Consider the following 21,084-nt stretch of genomic DNA (forward strand, 5'->3'; position numbering starts at 1 on the left):
AAAAAAAAGACCGTACCCTTTTATGTAATGATGTTTACTTTGAATTTATATTAGTTCACACAAACACTCCATCCATGCTTTTGTTCCGGCCCTCCGGTCCAGTTTAAGAACTCATTGTGGCCCTCGAGTCAAAAAGTTTGCCCACCCCTGACTTGCTCCAGTGCTGCTGGCTTTACTTCATTTCCTTAAACACACCAAGCTCATTCCACATTCTGGCTCTTGAACTTACTGTGCCATATGCCTGAACTTCACACGTTTTTGGATAGTAAGCTCCTACTCACCATTCAGCTAGTACTTTTGTGACGATGCTAAGTCGCCACCTCCCCACTCTGACTCCCACTCCTCTACTCTTGCTTCTTAACCCTGAGTTATTTTCTTCACAAATTATTGGAGTTCGTTTTGTTTGTCTCCTATCACTACAGTAACAACATGAGAAGAAACTTCATCTTGTTTTCTGTCATATCCCTTGAGCTACTTTTAACCGTGAGTAACATGTAGCACACATTTAATACAACCTTATTGGATGAATGAATGAATGAATGAATGAAGTTAAGCTTTAAACCCAAATCCACATTTTGACTACCAACATGCCACAAGTTGTAATTGAATTCTTAAGATGGATCCAGCACCTGGTTAGACATGGTGCGGAGTACAAGGGAATAATATCTAGTCTCTCCTTTCAAGATCTTTATAACTAATTTGTGACACCAGACTCATTTGAACTTGAGATAACAAGTAACACACCAAAGTGCTGGGTGAAGGGAGTGGCATCAGAGGGCATCAGCATGCAGATGAGAGTGGTCAGTGAGCACCCAGGTGGTCCTCAGAGACTTGCTAGTTGAGTTGATTGGCGGCTTGAATGGTAGATACAGTTTACAGGGGGGAGTGAAGACCATCAGGTTCTTGGGTAAGACTTAAAATCGGGTGAATTTACCCAAGAATGAGTAACAAATGACAAGTATTTGAGGGCATTCCAGGCTGGCGACATTTGTTAGACCCTTTTGTCTAGAAAGTAACTCACTCACTCATTACACACAAGTATAATTTTGTGAGAAAACAAGGCCAATAAGGCAAAAGAAGAGGAGGAAATGGGTGAGTGAGGTTTCTAGTTTTTGACTTATGGTTGTGGTTGGGGAGGGGTGGACCAGGACCTGGCACACAGTGAATGTCAGGTATTGGGCATTATATATACTCTGGTACAGAATCTCTAAGAGTTTCTCAGAGAGCCATAGCTGCCCCCTATGAGGACTGCCCCTCAGAGGGGACCCCAATAAAGTGTAGAGCAAGGAGATTCCTGAGAACTAGGTCACTAGCTAATGAAGATGACTTCCTATGCTCAAAATGAAGAAGTATCCGTCCATTCATTTGTCCATACATGTATTCCAAAAGTAGGTTCTCTACACCAAGTATCATGCAAATTGCAGGGGCTATAGTAAGGGTTCATTTTAAGAAATTCACGGTCTATCCACAAAGAAAACCACATGCTATTAAGACTTTATGACACAATATGCCCCTTAGTGTCTTAACTCTCTACTCATGCTTCCAGATCTGGGTTGAATGAAAATATTTATCACATATTCAGGCTTGGCCACAAAAATCACACCAAACCAAACCAAAACATTCCATGAATAGAAAGACTATGCTAATCTTTCTTTCTCTTCTCAGAAAGGTGATAACAGAAGATTTGGTCCCAACAGGGACACAGGCAAGGGATTTGCATTTTAAAGTTTGACAGATATTTATAGGCCTTTTGATCTCTTTTCTCCCCTCTACCCACCCACCCCCAGCCTTGAGGCCTCCCCCTCCCCCACCCATCAGATCTCTACATTGTACCAGGTACACATTTGAGAAAGGGTGGTTCCAGGTCCAGAAGACCTGGGGCCCCTAGTGTGGTGTGTTCAGAGTCATGTAGCTCTTATTTATTGAATACCAAAATACATCAAGTTATTTTTAACATTCCCAACAGCCACAATCATCTTGAAAGTTTCCTTTATTATTTACCTTTTTGGTCATTGTTGTTGGTCAGGAAAGAGGAAAATGAGGCTCAGAGAGGTTAAATAACCTGCCCAGAAACACTGATAAGTAGTGGAGACAGAATTAAAACTCAGGTCTGAGTGTCCCCCAACCTATGACCTTTTCCTTAAGCCAGGCTGACTCTAGTCCACAAGCCTGGTTATTATAGGCAGCTCCGCTAAGATCCTTCCTGGCAAAGCATATCCTGCATTCCAGTTTTCTTGCTGGTGTTATTCTGGAAATAGCCCAATAAACGTCACACTTTGATTTACTCAGGACAGACTTGCAGCTGTCTTTTCCTTTGCAGCTCTTCTCAGGTTCTGAGGCTTTCCTCTCCTGGTCTTGCACCCTGGCCGCCACAGCTCGCAGCTGCATGCCTTAGTTTGGCACCATCATCTGCAGCCCCATAGGATTTGCTGAACAGAGCTTCTCTCTGACTCACAGAAACTCCGTGGGGAACTAGCTCAGAATCGCAGACTCTCACATTTTTGCAACTAGAGGGGATCCTAAAAACCATCTAGGAAACAGGTTCAGAGAATGTCTCATGCAAAAGTAGCTGACATCAGATTTATCAGAATACTACATATTTGCTAGGTTACACGTGATAGATAAAGGATACAAGTCACATTAACAACTCTGTGTGCTAGGTGCTTTGTCTTGTTTAATTTCACTACAAGCCAGTGAGGTACAATTAATTATTATCCACATGTTACAGCGGAACTGGCTCAGAGAAATAGCTGACTGAAGGTTCTACAGCAAGCGTGTCCAACTCGTGGCCCGTGGGCCACCTGCCTCGTTTATTTGGCCCGTGTTAGCTTTTGAGTTTGACATGCTTGCTCTACAGTAACTGTGGGACCGGGATCTGAACTCACTGGACTGTGGAGAGCTCAGCTCCTTCCTTTCCCACAGCCTGCGGTGGGGTGTGATGAAGAGTGCAAACATACCCTGGCTGAAGGGACTGGCCTGTGAAATTTGCTTCTGAGCCAAAGAGCCAAGGACCAACAGAATGAGGAGATGAATACCATCATTTGTGGGCTCACTGAGGTCAGGTCTGTAATCTAAAACCATCTGGCATTCACCAACAGCCTGAGTGGTACTTTGACCACGAGGGCTTCCGCTGGGAAACAAGAACTGCTTGTCTACCTGCAGCCTCCTCCCAAACTTAGACTGTCTATTACAAACTAGAAGATTCTGCAAGTTCCCTCTATCCTTGGAAAATCCATCCCCCACCCTCAAAGAGGGGGTCTTCAGAGTGCCAAATTGGGAGCCGTAAGAAAGTTGTTGCTGGTACAGTCTTCCTGTTGAGGTTGAGAGATCAGGTTCAAAGCTCAAGCCACAGCTTCCCCACCTCCACTCCCTGTCCCATCTCCAATCCCTAGAGGGAATGCTCCTGCCCTACCCCCCCCCCCCCGCCCCCCCCGCAGAGGTTTTCTGTAAAAGCCTCTAGATTGTGTTGAGCTGGGGGTCAGGTTGGGAGTTGGAGGCGTCTTTTCTGCTCTCCAGATAGACTTCTGGGAAGGTGCCTCTCCAGAAAGAATGGCTATGGAAACAGGCATCTTCCCTCCTGAGCACACAGGGTAGATATTGGTGTGGGCTGGGCAATTCCTAAGAAAGCTCTTTTCTTAATGATTACCTCCTATCAACCATGTAGCTGTGATCCCATGTGTTCAGAATAACAAGGGTAAGAGATTATCCTGGTCCAGTGACTTCAATCTTACCCAGCAAGCCCTGGCCCAACCACAGTTGCTCTTGGGGTGCAACTCACAACCCATTTCTACCAAAACATTTTTCCTGACCATCTGTCCATACTAACATCTTTCTCCTCAGAAATTATATGTACCCACACATAACTATCAGGAGGACATCAGCTGTGCCTGGAGGGATGCCTTTGATCACAGAACCTACATAGACTTTTCTGCATCTTGATATTATCCATTCTGGAGCAAATAGTGGACCTGCTAATGACAGTGTTACTAAAGATCCCAACTTGGCCTCATTTTGCTAGCTTGCAGGTGATGACATTTTCTCTTTTTAAATATATTTTTATTTATTTCAGAGAGTAAGGAAGAGGAAGAGAGAGATAGAAGTATCAATGATGAGAGAGAATCATGGATTGGCACTGTCCCCCACTGAGGATAGAGCCTGCAACCTGGGTGTGTGCCCTTGACCGGAATTGAACTCGGAACCCTTAAGTCTGCAGACTCTATCCACTGAGCCACACCGGTTAGGGCAACATTTTCTCTTTTTAGAAAGCACTCCTCATTGGTAGCAATCCATCCAGCAGTTCTTAGCCATACTTTGAATGATAAAAACCTTTAAAACTTTATGAAATCTGTACATCTCCTTACCAGTAAAATATACCTGGGCAATAAGTGTTACTGTCATGTGCTATATTGGACACTCGGGAATCCCATCCCTGACCTCTCTCACACTTCAGACCACTGTTCTAGAGTGAACACCCTGATCCAGGGACCTCATCGGATTCCCTGTACATCTCCAGAATGCAGTGGAGTTTCTGGTAGATAGCAGATACAGTACTTGGGAAATGTGTGTTGCAAGTTGAATGAATAAATTAATCTGGAAGCGAGTTTGTGAGAGCAAAGCTGGCTTGGTGATACCCTGGCCCCTGGTAAGAATGTCATTGAGTTACACTGTGCGTGGTCAGGTGGGCTTTGGATCCCACTTAGAGCAACACTGCTGTAGATCAGAGAGGGGTGTGGGGGCTGAAGAAAGAAAATAAGGAAAATAATGGTATTTGGGGGCACAGATCCATTAATCAGAACATGGGCAGGATAACCTCTCTCTTTCTCTCTCTCCTCACTCCATTCTCTCTCGCACTCTTATTCTATCTTCCTTCTTCTAATCTGCTATGGTTATCAAGAGCTTTTGAAAGTACAAAGAGCTTTTGATCACTCTTCAGAATGATCAAAGATTAGCTAGTTGTCACACTGGCCAGAGCCACTGAACAAGTACCTTTGGTGGTCACTGAGATGAGTCTGAGCCCACAGAGCCCTCCTGTTTTGCTCCCGCAGATGGGAGACCCACAGAGCAGCCCAGGACCTGAGCTGTTTCCCCGAGTCTGTATTTCAAGTGCTTCGCCCCAAAGGACATATAAAAGAACGGAAGATGCCAAGGCTGTCTCTGGCCATGGATGATTGGAGAGCCCACCGAGGCTGCCTTTCAGAGGCACAGGCATGACCATTTGCAGCTGGCATTGTCAAACAGTTTCCTGGGCTGGGGCCCATGAGCAGAGGGACCACCATTCATGGAGCTGTGTGTATCATGGATGTCTGGACCTCATACCCATAGATCTTGTCTCAGAAGGCTTAGGGTGAGCCCAGAAACCTATACTCTTTTAGAACTACCAGGAAATTCTGATGGGGAATCAGATTTGGAAACTCTAGGAGGACTGTAGCACCACATTATCTGTTCAGTCCTCCAACTGGCTGACCTCACAAATTCCCTAAGATCTGGGTGTGGATGCCTCCAGGCCTTATCCCTCTAATTTTATTTTAAGACCTAGTTTGTTGTCATTTTTCCAGGAAGTCTTCCTGGGTCATCCAACAGAAATTTATCTCTCTCTTCTCTCTCCTCCCATGGCACATTTCCAGTGTCTTTATAGCAGTTTATATATTGGCCCCTCTACTCATGACATTTTCCGTCTGCACTATGCAATGGAAATATAATGCCAGTCACATATACAACTGTTAATTTTCAAGTAACCATGTTTTTTTTTAATTACAGTTTACCAGTTTACATTCAATATTATTCCATATTAGTTTCATAGGCAATCATGTACTTTATAGAGTAGTCCCTCCAATATTTCAAATATCCTCCTGGCTTCATACATAGTTATTACAATATTATTGAACATATTTCCTATGCTGTACTTTACAGCTCTGTGACTATTCTGTAATTACCAATTTGTACTTTTGAATCCCTTCACCATTTTCACCCAGCCCCATAATCCCCCTTTCTTCTGTCAACCGTCTGTCTATGACTGGTTCTATTTTGTTTGTTTATTTTGTTCTTGAGATTCCACATATAAGTGAAATTATATAGTATTTGTCTTTCACTGTCTGACTTATTTCACTTATCATAATACCCTCTAGGTCCATCCATGCTGTTGCAAAAGGTAAGATTTCATTCTTTTTTTATAACCGAATAGTATCCCATTTTGTACATGTACCACAGCTATCTTATCCACTCATCTATTAATGGGCACTTGGGCTGCTTCCAAATCTTGACTATTGTAAATAACGGTGCAATGAGCATGGGTGCATATATTCTTTCAAATTAGTGTTTTGGGTTTCTTTGGATATGTTCCCAGAAGTGGAATGGCTGGGTCATAGTCTAGTAGCCATATTTATCGAATGGAGTTAGGTAAAATAATTGTACTAACATTTTTGTTAATGTTTGATTTGTAAACATTGTAAAAGAATGTTTGATTCAACATATCCAAAAGGTTACTGCAACATGTGCCCAATATAAAATCATCTGTGAGATAGTTTACAGATGTAAATTTTCTGTATTTTACACTGACTGCACATCTCAGCTTTGGCCACATGTCACGGGCTGACAGCCGCATGTGGTCCTGGAGGCCATATTAGCACAGTTCTGGCTCTTTGAGTTCAAGTCTGTGACTTTTGCTTTAAGTTCTTTAGAACTTTAAGGTCCACTTCCTGGGCCCACTTTAGGTGCTTAGAAAATATTTGAGTCAATTCAAATGTGAATTCCTCTTGGAGAGTATCCTTTGATGTTTTTTGTTTGTTTGTTGTCTGTTTGAAGGCACAGTCTCTTTGGAAAAGATATAGTATCTGTTTTAAGGAAGGGGAAGCAATCCAGAGCAGGTTTTATTTGAGAGGAGTGGGGGTTGGGAGAACCCCAGGGGCACAGTGCATTAAGAGAGCAGGAGGTAGTGCAGCCCAAGGGGTGGATGTCAGAGTAACTTCTCCATTGTGCACTGTGGGATCGGGCGCCGAACACGTACACGGGAGGCCCTGGTGGCTCTGCACCGTGCTCAGCCTTCTCTGCGCAGGTTCCCTTGGGCTGCCTGGAAAACATCGTCTGCCAGAAGATTTGTTTGGAATGTAATGTGATCACTCGAGTCCCCTACAGGAAGAACATGTTCTCAGCAAAGATTTTTTTCCAAAAACGGGTTGAACCAGTTTATACCGTTCATGACCACAGGCTTCCATGAGAATTGCCTGGCTTACCTCATAATTCACCCATAGTTGAGTTTGTCAAAAAAGAATTGTCTCCAAGAGAGTGCCCTCAGGTACAAGATCATGGCTTTCCAGGGAAGAGAGAGCTCTTAAAGAAATCACAGTTCTTTCCCGAGGTCCTCTGAGGTCAGGTAATCAGTGTATAGAAGTAGAGGGACTGAAGTTTGGAACTCCCCAGGCTGATTGTCACTCACAGGGTAATACGTTTGCTCCATACATAAAAAGGAGCAGACTGTGGGCTGGATCACATCATTCCCAGATGAGGCTCAGGATGTGGTGACAAGGACCCACTTTGGAGAGAAACACCCCTATCTTCCAATGTCAACTCACCCATTATCTGGAACACCCAGATATTACAGATCTTAATTTGTACACTTCCTAGTAGGGACTTTTGGTGGTTTATGCAAAGCACTGTAACAAGTGGTTAAGGCCTTCGCCCACTAGCATGTGAACTTAAGGGAGTTACTTTGCCTCTTTTAGCCACGGGTTCTTCACCGTGAAATATGGGTAGTAACAGTCCCCACTTCCTAGGGTTGTGTGTTGATAAAACTGTGAGATAAAGGACTAATCAATGCACGAAAAGTGCTCCATAAAAGTTCATAATGATTTGAAAATTAAGCCCAACATAAACCAGGATAATTTAAAGTAGAAAAGTGAGTTCTGAAAGAGTAAAGAAATCGATATTTTTCAAGTAAGAGGATGCTTGAAAAACCATTGCACACCATTGCACAGTAAGTGATGGGCAGCTGAGGGTAATGAGAAGGAAGGAAGCCTCTCATCTTAGTCCCCGGCTCTTAGTCTAGTTGAGTGGACTAAACTGTAGGAGGAAAACCTGTGTTAGCCTGTGAGGCTCCCACTATAAGAACACTGGAGGCCACATGAAGTTGCCTGGTTGTCAGAATAGACCAGAAAGAACAATTACGATTTGGTTAGGCAGAAACCTATATGCTAACCAAGGTATAGCAATGGGATGAGCTGCCTGTCTTCCAAGGAGAATGATGGAGGAAGGGGAAGGGTGAGGATGAAATAGGAAGCTTTAGTGACAAGTAAGATGGGTAATAAGATCAAAAGAGAAAACAGAACAAGGGCTCATCAGCAGGCATAGGCCCTACAATATTGGGGAAAAGATGCTGAGATCCATAAAATGGCAACAGCTTATATTGTGGAGAAGAGATGGGAAGGAAATGGAGGGGAGCAGGGAATTCATCTCCAATCCCATTGTCTGTTCCATGGCACAGACACCCCGAGGGCTCCCCAGCTCTGCCAGGAACACTCTCCCGCAGTGCCTGTCACGAACGCCGGTGACTGACAGGATTGTGCCCCCTCGAAGACTCTGCTTCCCTTTCTTAGGAATACCTAGGAAAAGGCTCATCTAAGGCACGTACCTTCTCTCTGCCTGGCTTTCTCACCTGTCCTTGCCAAACCTGGCCTTCCTATAAGGAATAATTAGGTAACATCTTCAGAACATTTTGAGCTACAAGAAGGGAGGACATTGTGCACACACGTACAGGCACGGTTATTTTCGCAGGATTCCGTTTCCTCTCTTTTCTTTGAATCCATCTCCTGGTAACAGCTGTCTGGCTCCCTAACGCCAGCAACAGCTGCAATAATGAGCCCACCATTTGAGCCAGGGATGACACAGGCTCAGCCCTGAGGTGCAGCTGTTCTTTAAAGCCTAGTGTCTCGACCCTCCCCCTGGCCTGGAGAACAAAGAGGGCCATTCATTAACCCCCCCACATTTCCAGTTTTCACATGGGGGGATCCCCTATTCCTTTTACCAGTGGTGCAGTCTCGTAATTCTGCCACTTATGCATAGTTTTGCCATAAGAACACTCGAGATGCCTCTCTGAACTTTAGTTTCCAGTTCCAGTGGAGATGACACCATTATCCACATCTTGAGGGGGTTATGAAGTTCCCAAGATGTAATAGATATGAAAATCTTCTACAAACTATAAGGCACTGCTCCCAAAGTAGTTTTTATTAAGGTCCTTGTTCCTGAGTTTAACAAGTGAAAAAAAATTACTGAACAATATAGGACAGTGAAATAAACTGTCTGAATTGGACTGTCCACATAAGTGGTCACAGGAGTGAGGAGGCACAGAGGGTTTCTGGAGAAGACACTTGGCTGGACTTAGGGACTGGTAGAACCTGAAGGGTTAAGGGAGAGGAAGGGACATTTTGGGGAGGGACATAGCCCAGGTAAAAGGCAAGCAAAAAAAATGTGTTCAAGGGACAGTGCAGAGCCTTCCTGGAATGGGGCAGAGAATGGGCACATAAAGTTGAAGGGTCGTGATGGGTCGGACCTGGGGTATCCTTACATGACAGGCAGGGATGTTGTCAGGAGAGGCTTGAGTGGCATGAAAAAGTCAGGGAGTTATAGAGATCATCCTGCTCCCTGAGTCCTGTGGCTTATCCCTATTTAACAGTCAAGACAAAGGGGCCTGTACGGGACATGCTCTTGGCTTCCAGGGGCCAGGCTCAGTAGCTTTTGGACCCCTGCAGGTCTTCATCTGTCCAAGCCAGCGGCTCCCCACTTCTCTGCTTATTCAAAAAAGAGATTATCCAGCTCCAGCCTAGACTTACCAAATCAGAATTCTGGGAGAGGGGCCCAGGAATCCTTCTGAAAATAAGCTTTCCTCTCTCCCCAGGTGTTCTTGTCCTCGTGGAATTGTGGGAATGCTGTGCATGTGACCTTGATGACTCTCTGCGCCAGGAGCCTCATCCATGGGCGGGCTTCCTATGCTGATGAAGGAGGGTGACTGCTCAGTCTGCAGAGGGCTGGGTAGAGTCACCCAGTGCTCTGTGCCCGACCCAACTGTGACTGAGAAGACTGGCACTTTCTTCAGGAACACCTTTCTCTCTTTCATCTTTCTTGTTGCCCTACCCTGAACCTCCTTCCCATTTCTTTCTCCCCCATGCAAGCTAAATGCAGAGCTCTATCAAGGACTTAGTAATCCTCATGTCCTATTTATCAATGTTCTGTTCTCTTTACAAGAGTATTCCCCCCATCACCTTCCTCCCTCCCTCCCTCCCTCCCTCCCTCCCTCCCTCCCTCCCTCCCTCCCTCCCTCCCTTCCTTCCTTCCTTCCTTCCTTCCTTCCTTCCTTCCTTCCTTCCTTCCATCTTCCCTTATTTCCTATCTTTGTCTTTTCTTTATTTTTCAATAAATGTAGTACCCAGATGCTTTGATTCAACTTGAGGGCAACTGTGATTTTTGAGTCTTTTTCCTCTATTCATGAACCTACTCAGGTCAGCTTTGCCTAGTCACTGCTTCTAAAATTTTAAATTATTATCCTTTTAAAATTTAGAAAATATTGACAACCATAAAGAATAAGAGCAGCTACCAATGACTGAATGCTTACTATGTCTGAAGACAGTTAATCGAGAAATTTCTTTACATGTATGAATCTTCACAAAAATCCTGTCAGGTAGGTACTGTTTTTATCCCCATATTATAAATAGAGAAACTGAGGCACAGAGAAACACCTTGGAGGACCGTCTTAGTGCAAATTGCTTTCAACTTTTTTTGACACAGGTATTAAAATGCCACCCCAAATACCAGTACGTTACCTTCTTACTATCACATAATTAATGAAAGCAGAGGGATCCAGGTTTGAACAGGAACCCTATGCTTCTAACCATGACACAGACTACCCCTCAAGAATAAAGTCAGATGAATAAAGAAAAAAAGTGACCTTCAGTTCCTATGACCAGAAATAACCAATATTTTTTAAAATTTTTCTTTATTGATTAAGGTATTACATATGTATCCTTATCACCCCTTCCCTCCCCTCCCCCATCATGCCTTCACCCCCTGGTGTCTGTGTCCATTGGAAATAACCATTCTTAAATACTTCATCATTTTTTCTATGGAAAAAAATGTAATTGGATCAAAATATTAAGTTTGCAATCTTGATTATAAATTCTCAGATTATATTTCCTATGTTATATGTTCTCCATAAATATGATTTTCATTGACTAATAGTATTCCATCACATGGAGGGGACATAATTTATGACATCATTCCTTCGTTGTTAAGTCTTGAGGTTGTTTCTAATTTATTACTATCATAATACTATGACAAATGTTTTAGTTCATAAATTTTGACTGTAACTAGTTCTGTAGAATAAAGGCCGTGTGTCAAAGCTATTTTTAAATCTAAAGTGCATTCTAGAGACTTTAGAATATTTAAGAAATCTCACCAGTTGACCCACAGCAGTGTGTGTGAGGGACCATTTCCTCACCCTCTTGCCAACGTTGCCAATTTGGGAGGTGAAAAATGACTTCTCCTTGTAGTTTCCATTTACATGTCTTTGATTACTAGCGAGATGGGACACTTTTTTAACATTTACTACCACTTGCACTTCTTTTGTGAGCTGTCTATTCATGCCCTTGTTCATTTTCCCAGTGGTGGGCCCCTGTTTCTCTTATCCCTGTGAGATCTTCATAGCCACAACCTTTCGACTCAGATTTGTGAGAAATATTTTCCCTGGTTTGGTCTTTGCCTTGTATCTCTGCTTTCTAGGTGCTAATTAGCTTACAAATATGGAGATCTGAATTTAAAATGATCTAATGTAGAGGCCAGCATTTCTGAAAATAAGCAGCCTTTTTATGCAGATATCTGACTAAAAACATTTGTAGTATTCATTTTACTACCAGGAGTTTCCACATCTTAATTACTGGCCTTGGAGGGGACTAAAGAAGTAACGTTGCGTTTCTGCTTTTCAGGCAGATAAAAACAGGGAACTCCTTGGAGGACCGCCTCAGTGCAAATTGCTTTCAACTTTTTTGACACAGGTATTAAAACACCACCCCAAATACCAGTGGTAATAAAGAACCCAACTTAAAAGGGGGAGTAGGTGTAAATGTAACACATGAGATTTTTTTTGAATCTTCCTAGCCAGTTGCTGAAGAATTAGGGGTGAAGCACTCAGAGCTGCTTCCCCTCCTGAGCCTGTGGGGGAAAACCAGGCTATTTGGGGCTAAATGTTGACATGAGATTTTTTGAACCAAGAGGAAATGCTCATATTCTCTTGCGACAAGAATCATCCCCACATCCTGCCCTGTTGTTCTCAAGGGAGAATTAGCTGCCACTTCCTCTGTTTTTCACCCTGGTCCATGCTCTCATGTTCCTCTGCCCTACACAATGCATTCTCTTCTCTATCACCCTCCTGTGGTCCACAGAACAGCCCATTTTGTGCAGATGTGATGACTGTCCCTTCCCCCCCCCCCGAAAACATTTTTATTGATTTTTATATAGAGAGAAACATCAATATGAGGTTAGCTACCTCCTGCATGTCCCCCTCACCCCCACCTTGGGATGGAGCCCACATCCTGGGCAAGTACCTTGACGAGGAATTGAACTGGTTCAGGTGACCCTTGGGTGCACTGGATGATGCTCCAACCATTTGAGCCACAGAGGCCAGGGTATTTAGTCACATTTTCCAAATAGAAGGAGGCTTATATTCTGATCAGGAACCACAGGGGTCCCACAGGGATGTGGTTACCTGTAAGTGGATTATTTTAAGGGAAAGCCACACTGACTTGGTTTCCATCTACATTCATTCAGCAAAGAAAATGCACACAGTGCTTGGCTGTGGAATGGGTGGACGAGTTGGGATCTTGAGCTCAGGTTGTCAGCGTGTTTGAGGGGAAAGGAAGCCATACAGATGTCTGGGACAAGAAGGATGCTCTTCCTCCCCACGTTGCTTAGTTAAGGGGATGGAGATAAACATGATTTCAGGTCGGGGAACCCTCCTCAGGAATGGCTTGAGAAGTCCACAGGGTTTTCTCTTTGTGTTCAAAAGGGCTTCTACAGTTCAGCATAGTTATCTTCGGTCTCTTGTGTGTCCTATGAAGTAAGCCACTTTATTTCATTTCATTTTTTTTTTTTTTTTGGTCCGTATTTTGTCCTGGTAGAATACTTAGCCTGTGAAAATCATCTATTTGCTCATTGCATGATGCTTCACAATGGATTTGTAAGAGGACTAAAACCAAAATATTACATTTTGCCTTTCCAATGAACCTCAGACTCAAGTCAGGAGAGCCAAAAACTTTCACAGTTTCCCGGGTTAGTCAGGAGAGTAATGGCAGTGACCTTGAAAGGAACGCAGGCACTGGCCTTGCTAAAACTCTCACAGCTCAACAACACAGGAGTTCTATGCCAGTAACCAAGTAGGGAATTGCTACTTTTATTTCTCTTGACTAGCTCAAGGACACAGGGAGACATCACATTGCAATTAGGAGTTTTCTTCTCTCTCTCTCTCTCTCTCTCTCTCTCTCTCTCTCTCTCACACACACACACACACACACACACACACACACACACTCCCTTTGCCCCAAAAGCATTATCTGTTTTTTGGTTGTGTGTTAGTTGGGTGCCAAGATTCTGTGATGGCGTGAAGAGTGCATGTTTTTACCTTAGTCCTAACTGTGTTCAAACACCGTCTCTATCTCTTTCCCAGCAGGAAGTTCCAGGGACTAGACAGGCCGGAGGCTGGCATGGTCAGTGGGGTCCTGTGGCTGAGGCTGAGGGACTGTGGAGTATACAAAGGTTGGGGAGTAGACCCTAAGGGCCAAAGACAGCTACTGACACCTGGCTGCACTGAGTGTCTGCGTGATGAGCTCAGGGTTGGAGGCAGTGAGGACAGGACGTGGCTGCATTACTGCAGCGGATTCTGGGCGTGTCAACCGCAAGGTGTTGGGTGAGGCTGTGGCCTTTAAGGAGAGGCTGTTTCCATTGACCTTGGGCAAGCTCCTTAGCTTCTGAGTTTCATTTCCTCTCTTGTAAGGTGAAGACGAGGCCTACCATACCAAATTATATGGAGGATGACATGAGATCCTGTATACAAGGCTCTCATTTCTGGCACCTAGCACAGAGGAAGTGCTGTAAGTACTCAAACAAGGAAAGTGTTCTTACTTATTAACATTAACACATAAAATTATTTGTGAAAGAATGAGATTTTTTTTTCTAACATTTTCAGTTATAGGAAAATATGCGTAAATGTCAACTTACCTGCTGTTTAGTCAAGATGGTTGCCTGGCTGTGGGCCAGGGAAAGCACTAGAAGGTGGTCGGGGAGACAGATGCCTTCTGTTCTGGAGCTGCGGACCCAAAGTTGTAAAACAGCCTTAGGATACGAACAAGGGCCCTTTCAGAGCCCACCCTCCCCTGCTCCTCCCTCATGATGTGGAAGCGCTCGCTGGAGCCTGGCCCTCCAGTCCGACCACCTGGGTCTAGCGTGTCTCCTCCACTTTTTAATCATGACCGTGCACAACTTTTTCTACTTCTCTAAGCCTCCATTCTTTTCTTATATAAAATGGGAACAAAAATAGTACTTTCTTTAAAGGATTTTTATAAGATCCCAATGGAATAAATCATACAAAGCCCTTAACACTAAATAAGCTTATTGGGGTAATTGTGGGTATGGCCAAGACAGGGGGTGTCTCTGCGATTGTACACACAGCACTCCCTTCAGACTGTCAGAATCAGCACTCCCTTCAGACTGTCAGAATCAGGCCTGTCCACGAGTCGTGGCAGAGAAGTATGTGGGTGCTCATCTGTCTCACCATCTAATTCAGGAACGAGGACAGAAGTCTAAACCTACTGTATCCTTTTAGCCCCTTCAGTGCTAGCACACAGGCCAATCTCGGGTGCTCTGTACACACTGACCATATGATTGAATGGCACCAATCAGTCTTCCCGATTTTTAATTGTGTTGCTGCTATAGCTTGAGTTCAGGCATCAAGAGCACTACAGGGACCATCGTGCCGATGCCTCTGACTGTCCTCAGGTGTTCCAGCCAGGGGTTAAAGCCTGGCCCAAGGCAGCCTGCCAAGATTTGAATCCTGGGCTACCAGTTATGAGGTGTTAGGGGTGGGGTCTCCGGTGAGTTACTTAACCACTCTGTGCCTCAGTTTCCTATTAGTACAACAGGACTGGTGGTGATAATAGCTTCTACTTCCTAGGGTTATTGCGAGGATTTTGTGAGTTAATCTCTGTTACACACTGGAGTGCTATCTGGAGCAGCCTCAGCCTCCAGGCCTGCCCTGCTCAGCAGCTGGAGCCGTGGCCCCGGCTCTGCTGTCCTGAACCCCATGTCCACAGAATGAGCTCAGAGAGCTGCAGGGAGACAAGCAGGTCCATGCACATCTGGTTCTGGTTTATCTCTTACTAGAGAAAGAGTGGGTACATTGGCAAGCAAGGATCCCAGGCAGTTTCCTTGTTCCCAAAACAGGTTTGGGGGACCAGCAATGCTGGTTGCCTGAGGTCAGCAGAGGGGAGTGAGAGCACGGGAAGTCATTCTGATACCAGCGACAAGAGCAAAGCCAACGCTTATTAAGTGCTGACAGTGTACCGAGGATTTGGCAGATGTCTCATTTAGAAAACGAAATTTCGGAAAGTAGAAGTTTAAGGAATTAGCAATTTTAGAAAGAAGCTATAGAAAAAAAAAGAGAGAGAGTTAGGGAGTCTGAGAGCAGAGGTGATATTATGAGGAAAACTAGGAGGTTTAGAATGAGGATTGAAAGCCGGCTGACAGTGGCAACCCCAGCGCCTCGGGTCAACTGAGAGTCCCTTCTTTTTGAGTCGCATTCAGGTCACCTGCCTCTACCACAACCAACTGAAATAGAAAAAATCGTATTTTTTAAAGGTGGTCTTACAGGGATCTTGGCTTGACCACTTTCTGCCAGGGAAATCTTAACTGAGTCTTTTAACCTCATAGAGCAGTGGTTCTCAACCTTCTGGCCCTTTAAATACAGTTCCTCATGTTGTGACCCAACCATAAAATTATTTTCGTTGCTACTTCATAACTGTAATGTTGCTACTGTTATGAATCGTCATGTAAATATCTGATATGCAGGATGGTCTTAGGCGACCCCTGTGAAAGTGTCATTTGACCGCCAAAGGGGTCGCAACCCACAGGTTGAGAACCACTGTCATAGAGCCTTAATACTTTCATCTGTAAAATGTTGGTTTATTTTTCTTAAAGGTTAATTAGAATATGTGTAAGTGTCCTTAAATAGTAGCAGCAGATTCCTGGCTTCCCAATAAGAGCTGAAGGAAAAGAAAGGGGAAGGGAGAGGAGAGGCAATCACTTGTTACATTTATTATGTTTTATTAATGTTATTCTGCCAGATAGGGCTAAGGGTCCTTTAGTAAGTAGCAAAATTAAGAGCATTCCTCCACAGATTGCCCAAGTGAGCGTTTTCTTCCCCGAGCCTACTTAATTAAAAAAGACCATCCATGTTTTAATTAGACCATTGACATTTCGCTTCAATAACTGCAAAGGGGCCTTAACTAACCACGTTAGAGGACACGCTGATATTACTCTGAAATGTAAGTCACTGTGCTTCTGATATTCATACTCCCTTGTAGAATTAGTTCCGTGGAGAAAAAGGAACGCTCATGGGACAAATGGGGACTCGGAGACACCCTTTTTCGAAGCCCAGGTCTGTCTCTCAGAGCATGTAGGAAGTGAAGCAAACTAGCGGGACCATCCAACCTCACACATCCCGGGACCATCCAACCTCACACATCCCGGGGCATTTGGAGCTGGGGTGGGGAAAGCAGGCAGGCTCCCTAGTTAATTTCACACTTCCCCTATCCATTTCAAAAACAAGGTGTGACTCTGCAGCCAGATTTCAAAACAAAACAAAACACAAAGCACCCTCAGAAGGCTGACTGCCAGGTACCCTACCCCCTGTCCTGCCTTAAGGATCGTCCTCTATCCTGGTGTCTGTTTGCTGTGACAAATCCCAACCTGCTCAGTGAAAGCAAGGGCTTTCAGCTTCTTGGAGGGTATTTCCTGCTCCTTAAGGCTCTGAGTTTACTGGAGCTGCTGGCCTTTGTCATTCTGCCTGTAGGCTTCCTGCACTCTACAAAACCCTGGGGGAATTGCCTGAAGAGGGAGAAAAGGAGGAAGCTGGCATCCACCATGTCTTCTCCTCCCAACAGCCCTGTGAAGTAAGGGTTTATTGTCTGCGTTTGGCATAGGAAGGCATCCAAGCTCAGAGGGGGTACCTCCTCCCTAGACCTGTTTCTCCAACAGCACACCCCACAGGCTCTGAACCTCTAGGTGGGCTGAGGGGGGAGGGGGGAGGAGGCCCTCTGGGGCACTCTGCTCCTCTCCTCCGGCCCCTGGCCCCTGCCTCCTGGCTGCAGGCTGCCCCAGGTTTGTTTTCTTTGGCTCCCCCTTTAATGAGTTCCACAGGACAATGCTAAGTCTAGTTATGCAGCCTTAATTGGTTTAGTTACCACAAGATAATTCCTTTTTTCTTCTCTTGGAGGCCTTTTTGTTTAGAGCCGTTTTAGCTGGAAGATGCTAATTATCAATGAGGAGAAAGTGACACCTGAGGAGTTCATCTTCCATCTTGGTCCTCGCTCTCTCCTTTGAACTCCCTCTCCGGCCTCTTTCCCACTTCATCACTCGTCCCCCAGCATCATAAAAGCCCGCTCTGCCCAGGCAGGCGCAGAACCTTCTTTCTCACTTGCCAGGGAGCCCTTCTCTCTGCAGCTGCCTCGCAGGCATGGACAACCTGCGCGAGACCTTCCTGGGCCTGGAGGATGGCTTGGGCTCCTCCGGCAGCCCCGGCCTGCTGTCCGCCTGGGACTGGAAAAGCAGGGCAGGGCCCTTTGAGCTGAGCCAGGCCTCGCCCACTCAGAGCCTCTCCCCGGCCCCCTCGCTGGAGTCTTACACCTCTTCTCCCTGTCCGGCTGCGGCTGGGCTGCCCTGTGGGCATGGGGGTGCCAGCAACGAGAGCAGCGATGGCTGCAGCGGCCGAGACCCTGGGGGCCTGGTAGAGGTGGACTACAACATGCTAGCTTTCCAGCCTGCCTGCCTGCAGGGCGCTGGGGGCCCCAAGGCCCAGAAGGGCACCAAAGTCAGGATGTCTGTGCAGCGGAGACGGAAGGCCAGCGAGAGGGAGAAGCTCAGGATGAGGACCTTGGCCGATGCCCTGCACACCCTCCGGAACTACCTGCCACCTGTCTACAGCCAGAGGGGCCAGCCGCTCACCAAGATCCAGACGCTGAAGTACACCATCAAGTACATCGGGGAGCTCACGGACTTGCTCAACAGCGGGAGGGAGCCTCGGCCCCAGAGCGCCTGAGCCCCCCACCCCCACCCCGGGGCTCCCTGAACCAGCAGCACACGGTCATGTTTGCATGGTCAGTGTGTGACCTTGTTGTCAGGAGAGTTTTAAGGGAATTCCCACTGGACTTGGTGGAACTGCCGGATAAGCAGGTACTTTGCTTCCAGCTTCCCCACGATTTCTCAGGAGTCTCACCCGTTGCAAAGACACGGATTCGTTTGCCTTTCTCTGTCTGTTCAAGTTACTTTCAAGGTTCAATGATTTTTAAATGCAGTTTTTTAAAGTAATGTGAAATTATTACAATTCATCTTCTCTTGTCATGTTGGCGTTGGGAGCTTTCTTTCCGTGGCCAATGAAACCTGTATTTTGTACAGGATCCAGTGTGACACCTGGATTCTTATTTAGAAAGTTCTGTGTCAAAGGGCACAGTGTGCCTGTGTGTGTGTGTGTGTGTGTGTGTGTGTGTGTGTGTGTGAAACCCTGCCTTTACCTGCACAGGGACCCACAATCCCTTAAATGCAGCAGAAGTGAGTGTCATGGTAAACAGACAGTCACAGGCAGACAGGCTGTGTTAAGACAGAGTGACAAACCTAGAGGCCAGCATCCTGTCTTAAGGGAAGGAAAAGAAGGCTGCGAGCGAGGCAGTGCAGGGAATGGGAGGGGGTAGGACAGAGGAGGAGGAGGAGAGACAGGACTCAGCACTGCGGGGTGGGCCTGGGCTGGGAGGGCATAAGGGCCCGGTGCCAGGCCTCCTGTGAATATGACCTTGCTGGATCCCATCACTTACTCATTTCTCAAGTGAAGAGAATGACTCAAAAAGAAAACCAGACTATTTTAATTCTATAGAAAAGTGCCAGGGGCAGGATTAGAACCCTAGTCTACCTCGAATCCCTGCAAAGATATTTATTTCTTCACCCAGAGCATCAACCCCTCCACCCCACCCCCTAAATCACCCCACATGCATCCATACACCCCCTTCACTGTGCCTCATCTGAGGGGTTGACTATAGCGCCCTCAGCTTGGCTAGTTGGATGGCACATGGCATCAACAAGGGAGTTTTGAATGAAGGAGGCTCTCAGAAACCAGTAGGCTTTAAGGCTGAATATTTCCCCCCTCTGATTAGTAAGCATTTGTATTTGTTTCTCAATGTTTATGGCTCCTGTATTTTTTTCTTTTGGTGATTTTTTCTTCTTTTTAGCGACAAACTACAAAGGGAGTAGAGGTATTCACAATTTAATGTAGAGTCTCTCCACTTTTTCCTTTTCATAAAGCATGCAAATAAATGTAGGTGTACATACATTTTTAAAGACTCCCTTTAATTCTGCTAATTGCTTTTTTTTTAAAAAAAAAACAAAACTTGGGACATATAGTAAAAGCCCTTCCAAGTTAACACAAATAAATCTGTAACGTAAGTGCCATTATTACCTTCATCTTACAGATGAGGAAATGGAAGCATAGACTTGCCCTGCGACCCACATGTGCACAAGTAGAGGATGCAGAAGTTCGACAATGTGCCATAGCATCATTTGTTGAATAATATTTAGGTTGTTTTCAGTTCTTTTTTTAATTACAAAAAGTGATTTAACAGACATCACAGACAACTAACTAGCTTTATACACTGATATTTTAATTAGCCCGAACAATTTGCAGAAATGGGATTCCTGGATCAGAGTGTGTGTACATTTTAAAGTTGAATAAATGTTGTTAGATGACTTTTATGAAGTTTGTAATTATTCACACTTGTCCTATCATTATGGGACAGAGCCAGCCCCTAGATCCCAAAAGATATTACCAACCTTTTGAACAGTTTTAATGGATAGAAAATTGTTATGTCGTTGTGTTCGTTTTAATTTCCCTGAGTACTGTTCGAGATGGTGCGGCTTTTAAAATTTTGTTACCGTTGTTTATTTTGGTTCTTTTTTATAACTTGCCAGTTTATGTTCTTTGTCATTTCTCTATTGGTTATTTATCATCTTGTTAATAATTTGGGAGAGTTCTTAGTACATTATATGTGATACAAATATTTCCTTCCAATCTATCATTTTGTTACCATCCTTATGATATTTTATATATGACTTTGAGTATGATATCTTTTCCTCTTTTAAGCTTTGCATTTTATATGATCAAATATCTCCTTTTTTATGGCTTATATATTTCTTCACTTTGCTTAATTTTTCCCTGTTCCAAGGTTATCTAAATGTTTAGATTTAAATATATATGTTTCTGTAATTATTTATCTATAGTTCTTTAACATACCTGCAATTTATTTTTTTATATTTTTGTGCATAGAAGGAATCTAACATTATTTCTGATTAGTGTTTTTATAACTGAAGAATATTTTGCCATTGGCAGGTGGCAGGTGGTAGGCACAGTTGCTAAAACGTTATCTTGTATGTACAACCTTCATCAACCTCTCTACATTTGTCGGTGGTGTTTTTGAGAAGAAATTGGAAAATGTTGGACAATATCAAGGCTTTCCGTAAGGGCCTCTACCCTGTGTATGTATAGTTGTTCATGTGAGTGTATGTGTGTACGTGTGTGTGTGTATGTGTGTGTGTGTGTGTGTTATTCCATTTATTGGGGGAGGGAGGAGGGTTAGAAAGGAGAGTGTAATATGGGGAAGCGTGTGTCCAGCCTTTGATCAGCTTTTAGATTCATTGTCATTTTCCTTGCCATGCTCTTGACTTTTGATTTTTTTTCAAGTTCAAGCATTGAGAATGGGTTATAAACAGCTTGGGCAATTTTGGTTGCCCTGA

General features: G+C 44.7%; 2 protein-coding genes across 12 annotated transcripts in view; both read left to right on the forward strand.

Annotated features, from left to right (window-relative positions):
- Nucleotides 1–10,273, forward strand: part of GEN1 (GEN1 Holliday junction 5' flap endonuclease) — a 50,845-nt gene extending 40,572 nt beyond the window's left edge. For 2 of the 7 annotated variants that reach the window (XR_011473138.1, XR_011473137.1), the window contains exons 17-18: nt 423–483; nt 2,923–2,966. Coding sequence is in view for 2 of the 7 variants with exons in the window: in XM_070428711.1 (XP_070284812.1) it covers nt 9,887–9,997 (111 nt within the window). In the remaining 5 variants the exon portion in view is untranslated. Of the gene's footprint in view, nt 1–422; nt 484–2,922; nt 3,174–3,840; nt 3,972–4,069; nt 4,582–9,886 lie in introns of those variants that run through there. The other 5 variants (XR_011473135.1, XR_011473136.1, XR_011473139.1 and 2 more) reach the window with 5 other exon arrangements.
- MSGN1 (mesogenin 1) lies at nt 10,271–18,610 on the forward strand. 5 transcript variants are annotated; one of them, XM_070428717.1, is made up of 5 exons: nt 10,271–10,666; nt 11,967–12,035; nt 13,703–13,742; nt 14,030–14,126; nt 17,525–18,610. In XM_070428717.1, exon 5 carries the CDS (start codon nt 17,765–17,767, stop codon nt 18,344–18,346), a length of 582 nt encoding a protein of 193 aa, XP_070284818.1. In that variant the 5' UTR covers nt 10,271–10,666; nt 11,967–12,035; nt 13,703–13,742; nt 14,030–14,126; nt 17,525–17,764; the 3' UTR covers nt 18,347–18,610. The 5 variants fall into 5 exon arrangements, with proteins under 5 accessions (XP_070284818.1, XP_070284817.1, XP_070284815.1 ...); XM_070428716.1 differs by lacking the exon at nt 13,703–13,742 and adding an exon at nt 17,102–17,201; XM_070428714.1 differs by lacking the exon at nt 13,703–13,742.
- Nucleotides 18,611–21,084: the final 2,474 nt, after the last annotated feature.

Source organism: Myotis yumanensis, unplaced genomic scaffold (assembly GCF_028538775.1).
Source record: "Myotis yumanensis isolate MYYU_CA2020_CCGP unplaced genomic scaffold, mMyoYum1.0.hap1 SCAF_11, whole genome shotgun sequence".
In the NCBI taxonomy this organism is placed as follows: Eukaryota; Metazoa; Chordata; class Mammalia; order Chiroptera; family Vespertilionidae; genus Myotis; species Myotis yumanensis.

What these genes read in the sequence shown, in the direction of transcription:
- MSGN1 (XM_070428717.1), top strand. Translation starts at nt 17,765, where the DNA reads ATGGACAACCTGCGCGAGACCTTCCTGGGCCTGGAGGATGGCTTGGGC.